The sequence below is a fragment of the Dipodomys ordii genome, unplaced genomic scaffold (genome assembly GCF_000151885.1).
Source record: "Dipodomys ordii isolate 6190 unplaced genomic scaffold, Dord_2.0 Scaffold56, whole genome shotgun sequence".
NCBI lineage: Eukaryota > Metazoa > Chordata > Mammalia > Rodentia > Heteromyidae > Dipodomys > Dipodomys ordii.
This window is the reverse complement of record NW_012267272.1, coordinates 8,136,056-8,143,687: the sequence shown is the minus strand read 5'-3', so window position 1 is coordinate 8,143,687 and position 7,632 is coordinate 8,136,056. Positions and strand designations below refer to the sequence as shown.

The 7,632-nt window shown below is 42.8% G+C and overlaps 1 protein-coding gene across 1 annotated transcript in view; it reads left to right on the top strand.

Annotated features, from left to right (window-relative positions):
- Positions 1 to 5,635: 5,635 nt before the first annotated feature.
- The window catches only part of Kiaa1147 (KIAA1147 ortholog), a 29,624-nt gene continuing 27,627 nt past the window's right edge, over positions 5,636 to 7,632 (top strand). The window contains exon 1 of the mRNA XM_013021564.1: positions 5,636 to 5,669. Within this exon, the coding sequence (XP_012877018.1) occupies positions 5,636 to 5,669 (34 nt within the window). The remainder of the gene's footprint in view (positions 5,670 to 7,632) is intronic.

The following is a 7,632-nucleotide window of genomic DNA, read 5'->3' as shown; positions in this document are numbered from 1 at the left end:
GGCTTAAGTGGTAGAGGGTCAGACTTAAGCAATAAAAGCCAAGCGAGAGCTTGAGGCCCTGAGTTCAAGCCCCAGTACTGGCATAAAAAAAATTTTTTTTTAAAGCTGAGTTCCAGTGGCTCATGCCTGTAATACTAGCTACTCAGAAGGCTGAGATCTGAGGTGTGCAGTTCAAACCAGGGCAGAAAAGTCCCCATGAGACTCTTATCTCCAATTAATTGCTCAAAATCTGGAAGTGGTGCTGTGGCCCAAAGTGCTAGAGTACCAGCCTTGAGCAAAAGAGCTCAGAGATAGTGCCCAGGCCCTGAGTTCAAGGCCCACAACTGACAAAAAAATAAAATAAAATGGCTTTTACCAGGGTTTTTTTGGTTGGTTGTGGGACTTGAACCAGGGCCTGGGTGCTGTCCCTGAGCTCTTCAGCTCAAGGCAAGCACGCTACCACTTGAGCCACACCTCCACTTCCAGTCTTCTGGTGGTTCATTGGAGATAAGAGTTTCACAGACTTTCTTGACCAGGCTGATTTTTGTTGTGTTTTGTTTTTGCCAGTCCTGGGCCTTGCCCTCAGGGCCTGGGCACTGTCCCTGAGCAATTTTGCCCAAGGCTAGCATTCCACCATGTGAGCCACTGGGCCACTTCAGCTTTTTCTGTTTATGCGGTATTGAGGAATTGAACCCAGGACTTCTTCATGCATGCTAGGCAAGCACTCTACCACTAAGCCACCTTCCCAGCCTCTGGGCTGGTTTTGAACTGCAATCCAGATCTCAGCCTCCTGAGTAGCTAGGATTACAGGCATAAGCCACCAGTGCCCAGCAAAACAGGATTTTCTTAATGCTTTTTTTTCCCCCTGTCAGTTGTAGGACTTGAATTTAGGGCCTGGGCGCTGTCCCTGAGCCTCTTTGTGCTCAAGGCTAATGCTCTACTACTTGAGCCACAGCATCACTTTCAGTTTCTAAGTGGTTTTTGGATAAGAATCTCATGGGAACTTTTCTGCCCAGGCTGGCATCAAACTGTGATCCTCAGCTCTCAGCTTCCTGAGTAGCTAGAATTTACAGGCATCAGCCACCAATTCCCAGCAAATGCTTTTTGTTTGTTTCAATATACAGTTTAAACACATTATTTAATTTGTTTCAAAAGCTACCACAGAAAGGGTTAAAAACTTTTGGGGGAAAAAGCTATCAAGTTACCAACTCTGGGGCTGGGAAGGTGGCTCAGTGGTAGAGTGCTTGCCTTGCGTTCATGAGGCCTGAGTTCGATTCCTCAGTACCACATAAGCAGAAAAAGCTGAAATTGGCGCTGTGACTCAAATGGTAGAGCACTAGCCTTAAGCTGAAGAGCTGAGGGACAGCGCCCAGGCCCAGAGTTCAGGTCCCATGACAAAATAAAATAAGTTACCAACTCTCCTCAGAAGGCTGAGATCAGGAGTATAGTTTGAAGCCAAACTAGGCAGAAATGTTTACTAGACTCCATCTCCAAAATAACCAGCCAAGAACAGTGCTAGAGGCATGGCCAAGTGGTAGAGCACCAGCCTAGCAAGCATGAGAGTTCAAACCCCAATACTTCCTTCCTTCCCCACCAAAAATATATATGGAGTGAATTAAAGCTAAGATATGCTGTCTCTGATGGTACATGTCTATAACGCCAACACTCACTTAGAGCGTTAAAGCAGGAGGATTGAGAATTTGAGGTCAGTCTTGGCTACACAAATTCTAAGATTTCCTAAGATATATAGGAAGACCCTGTCTCAAAAGGCTGCCCCTCCCCCCAAAAAGAAACGAAGACTGGGGCATTCAGTAATTGAGATAATCTAATAGTGATGCTGTGTTATCATATATTTGATGGTTCTGCTCCAATTGAAAAACCACTGGAATGTCTGTTTTCTCATTACCACCCTTCTTTCTGTTGAACTTCTGCGAAAATGTTCTAACATACCCAAAAATAGTAATGACAGTATAGTGAGACCTGCTGTGCTATAGAATCTAGCTTCAGACATCATAGACAACTTTACTACTTTATTTCCTTTTGTATTTTTAAGTCTGTTGTAGGGGGATGGGGGAAGGTCCTGTGGTATGTTAAGGCAAGTTAGTAATAATATGTCTCATCATTCTTGAATACTTGGATACCCTTAGTAAAAATCTCTAAGTTAATCCATTAACCTGAAATCTAACTGGCACGCCAATCAATCAGACATTAATGCATTTTTTTTCTCTCACCACAGATTCCCTTGGTAGAACTGAAAGCTATTCATCAAAAGAGCTGTGGGTGGTAGACCTACTGCTTGTCAGCCCACAGACCTAGTATTAGAACAGGAACAGACTTCTGAACTGGTAGCCAACACTTTACACATTCATGGTATTCTTCCTATATTTTAAAGAAGTTATTTCTTTTAATTACAGTATTGACGCAGTAGCTGAACCTTTTCTCAGTTAGCTACAGTTGGGCTGTTGGTCATTTCCAGATGAGAGCAGGAAATGGGTTCCCCATGTAACCTCGTGACCTATTTCTAGGCCAGTCTTGCAGTCAAAAAATGAGATCGCTCTCGCCTCTCCTTCCTGTTGCATATATGAGTCTCTCTCTCTCTCTCTCTCTCTCTCTCTCTCTCTCTCTCTCTCTCGCATATACATACACAGGAATGCATTTACACACATACACTGTTTTACCCAGAAGAAACTCCTTTATGCTTCTTTGACTTTCTATGCCCCCCAAGGACCATTTCTTGATTTGGCCAAACATTCTCAGCCACTCATATTTCTGATCCAATTAAAAAGATCTCTACACTGAATCTTTATCTTTGCTTTTTTTTAAAAAAGGCAAACTTTCTTGGACACATCTTTCAGCCCACACTTGAAATCCTTGAAATGGACATCTGCATCCCAGACTTTTCTTTTAAATGTTAAAACCATCCACTGCTTTATCAGTTGTCTTTCTGCATGGCCCAAACTTCCCCCGTCACACCTGCTCCTGCAGTCTTTTCATGGCTCAGTAAACAGAAACATATGAGTACTCACTTCTTTCTCTGAAACCCCTTCCTGGAGTTTATGAGAAACACATTTATTTCTCTCCCCATACACTGAATTCATACATGCCCTGCTGAATTCTATTCTTCATCTAGCAGCTGATGGGGACCTTCCAAAAGATAAGTAGGATCATGACGTTCCTGTATTCAAATTCTTCAGTTCTTCTCATTCCACTCAGAATTTAGAGCTAGCCCCTGAATCAAGACCCATAGACCCATACAGTCCACCCCAAACCTGTCTTTCTTCTCCCTCATACATTCTTCTCTGGTCTTCCGAATGCTTCTACAAATGTCCCAGGACCTTTGCTTCTGCTAGAGCGTTCTTTCTCCATATGTCTCCACTTCCCCTTCGATTAAAGGTTACACATCCAAAAGATCTTCCTAAAATCCCTGATGATTGTGAATATCACTTCTCTTCATCTTGACTATGTGTGGCATTCTTTCAGGACATATCAATATTATATATAGTATATATATTATATTATATATTATATATATATGTATACACACACACACACACACACACACACACACACACATTGGGCTTGAACTCGGGGCCTGGATGCTGCCCCTGACCTTGCTTTATTTTTTCTTTTCTTCTTTTGCTCAAGGCTAGTGCTCTACCACTTTGAGCCACAGCTCCACTTCCTTTTTTTTTGTTTTTGTATTTTAATGGACATAAAAGTCTCCTGCACAGCTGGCTGTGAACCATGATCCTCAGATCTCAGCTTTCTGAACAGATATATGTGGCTAGAAAACAGGTGAGCCACTGGTGCCAGCTTTAATAGTTCATTTTTTACATTTCCTATCTTTCCACCACACCTCCAAGAGCATTCAAATCCCATGAGGACAGGATCTTAACTCTCATTTGATGTTCCATTTCCTTTTACTTAGAAACAGGGCTTGTGGAACACACGAGGTGCCCAATAAATATTAGCAAAGGGCTCTAAGATTATTATGTATTCTATCTATCCCCACCATGCACACCATTAAAGAACAGATGCCTTTTATATGGTTTAAAATGTTAAATTTTCAACCCTGATGCAAATTTAAGAGGACTGACTAAATGAAAGAGCGATGCTGATTGTAAATAATGTAGTATTTGCGAACATGCATTCCACTCCATTCCCTCAGTCCTTACACCATCCCTGGCCCGATGATATGTGATTTATTACACTTTAAACTTGGGCCGCATCAACAAGTGGCTGAGCACAGATGATTGTGGGGGTGGTGGGGAAGGAATGTTAGTGCAGACAGGGCTGCTGTCTTAGCTATTGAGGTCTGACTAAAACAGACATTGGGCAGTAGGGCTAGAACAACTTGGATCAGTTAGGAAGTCGAGGGACTTGGACTAGGCTAGAGCATATCACAATGTCTCTGGCTGCCCTGGACTTTCAGTCATCTCAAAATCAATCTCATGCCTTGTAATTCTAGTTACTCAGGGGCTCATATCTGAGGAACATGGTTCAAAGTCAGCCAGGGCAGAAAAGTTGTGAGAATCTTATCTCCAATTAACCACCAAAAAGCCGTAAGTGGCCCTGTGATTCAAGCGGTAGAGCACCAGCCTCGAGAGAGAAAGAAAAAATAAACAACTAAAGGACAGCATCCAGGGCCTGAGTTCAAGCCCCAGGATGAGTACACACACACACACACACACACACACACACACACACACACACACACACACACACACACACACACACATCAATCTGGCTGGGAAACTTCTTACAGGGAGATTAGTTTGTTCTTCTGATCTATTTATACTTTTAATTTCATTTGTGTTATGTTACATCTCAGCTTGCCCCACCTATCTCTGGACTCCTGTTTGGACCACCAGTATTGGCCTAGGCTCACTAATTGTGCAGACTGATCAAGATTTAGGGCTGCCTGTACTAAGCTGGGTGGAGCACTGTTCCTACAAGACAACAATGCAGAGATGATGCTTCTCCAGTAAATGTCTTGCTCATTCCACTTGAAGAAAAATGCTCACTTTTTCTTAAAGCTAGATGAAATTATTATAAAGATAGGATGAAAAATTAAATAGAGAATGGCCAGATGTGTTCTAAAAGAGAAGAGGAAAGGGTCAGGCATGATGGTGCATACCTATAATCCCAGCAACACAGCAGGAAGATTGCAATTTCAGACCAGTCCAGATAAAGTAAGCAGAAGATCCTATTTGAAAGCCAATCTAAAATCAAAAGGATGCTGGGCATGGCGTAAGTGTTAAAACAAGGCCCTGAGTTCAATTCTCTGTACTGAAAAATAGAGGAATAGAATTTAAAATACATCCAAAACCATGGGAAGCTGAGATCTGGATGCTGCAGTGTGAGGCCAATCCAGGCAGAAAAAAATTGCATGAGGTGTGGTCTCCACAAAGGGAAGCTGGACAGAGACACATGCCTGAGATCCCAGCAACAACGGGAATCTTAAAAATAGGTAGGTCTTGGCTTGGTTCTCACAGGAACAAAAGAAACAAAAACAGGGCTGCTGGCTTAAGGGAACTGCATCAGCCTCACAAGCATAAGGCCCTGAGTTCAAAGACCCAGGATCACCAAAGAAAACCAATATACATATAACAATTAAATTAGTGTGGGACTAGTGTAAAGATAGAAAAGCAGGAAAATGGCTAAGAATACACAGATTGGTGATGATAGCGGTAATTTAATATTGTACTTCAAAGAAGAATTACAAGTTAAAGGAATAAAAAGTAATTCCGTAAGAGATGTAGCAAATCTGAGTGATTCAATGAAAAATGGTAGCTTCACTGCCTAACACTTATCAATGTAAGTTAAGCATAGAGTAGATTAAGAAATTAAATGGACAGATGCACCAAAGAGAATCCATAAGTTGTTACCACATATTTTGAAAATATAATTAGATCCAATCAAAACACAAATCAAGAACCTAAGAAACAAGAATGCATTTTAACCAGGTTTGCCACCTCTAGCCATGATCATAAATCAACAGCCAGAATGTCTGATTGGAATTGCCCAGCCCATCTTCTCTCATTCCATATTTCATTTCTTGACTGATAGCTGCCCCCCCCACTAGGGTGATGAGATGTATGTCTCAGTGTTATTCTCAGAGATTACAGCCATAGAGCTAAGCAAGAATGAAATGTGGTCAAAACTTTAAAGTGTAGCAAAAAGGGAAAGACTTGACTATCCAACAGTGACAGATGGTGAAATACATTAGCAGGCATACATATAATGAGAACCATCAAAACAATGCACAGAAAATGTTTTCTATAAAATGTCAAAATGTTCCTATTCTCACATTAAGGGAAAAAGAATACAACCTTGATAGACAGCATAATTCCAACACATAAATAGAGAGATGAGAAAGGCATCCAACGAGTCATCAATTTAAAGATACAACATTAAATGACAGTCAGAATTTTTTTCTAAAATGTCCATGCTGAGGAGTTCGGTAGGCTTGCCTGTGGCAAACCAATCTCCCATACAGAGGGGGCTGGATATGGAAATATGCTTGTCCCCAGGGATGAACTGTTAAAAGATTTTCTATGAATTGCTATTTTATATTTAAAAATAAAAATTTGAGTGTCTCAACCTTGACAGCTTTGGTTGTGGCCTGGGCTTTGGAGTCTAGCCTGGACAGTTCAGGGATAACTCAGCCTGACATGATCTCAAATGGACCAGATTGTGCCCTGCCCTTGGCTGGAGGTGTCTCTCCATTTCAGTGATTGCGTGTATCAATGGTCACTTACCGGGGAACAAACAGGGCAGGTTGAATTAAATAAATGACCAATTCAATCCTTCCTTTTTAGGGTAAAATGCTTTCTTGTTATATCCTAGCGTTTGGACTGGAAGCAGCAGCTTTGGGCAGTCTCTTACTAGCTTCTTGGGAAGAGGATTAAGTTCTATTACCGTGACTTCTCCAGGGACCTGGACACCTGACAGACAACCCACCGAATCCTAGGCCAACCGAGGCCTTCCTGACCGCGGATGAATCTTGTGTCTGGACAATTCTCTCGCTGTCTTATTCTTTCTTACGAGTTACTTCAGTTGACCCTCCATGATTGCACCGTTTAAGATTTTAAATATAAAAAGTTTACTTGCACACACACACACACACACACACACACACACACACACACACACTCGTTCCTAAAGTCAAAAAGCTTTTAGGGCTTTCCCTTTTTACTTCCTTAAGCAACTTCATCTTCTTGATCTTTTGTGGGAACATCCCGCCCCAAGGCCCAGTACTTCTCAGTCTGATACCCCGTTGTGTGTGTGTGTGTGTGTGTGTGTATGACTTTTCCCTTCCCCGGTTTATTGAAACACCAGAAGAGTAGTTAACATCGCCAAAACCCAGCCCTGGAGCCCAGTCCAATCTCCACGTCGGAACCATTCGCCACACCTGGCTAACTCCATCTGCTCCGCCTCACCGCCCCGTCCGCAGGCGGCTTTGGCCACGCATTTGGGATTATGTAACACAGGTGTCCCGGTCTTTATGTCCACGGGACTCTAAAAATAACGGCGCAGTGTAAACAATCCCCAGGGCCACGGTTCTACTCCCGAGTCCTGGGTGGGAAGGCGCCCGGCCCGCGCGCAGGTGCACGCTCCTCCGCGATGCGCATCTGGCGCCCGCACGCGCAG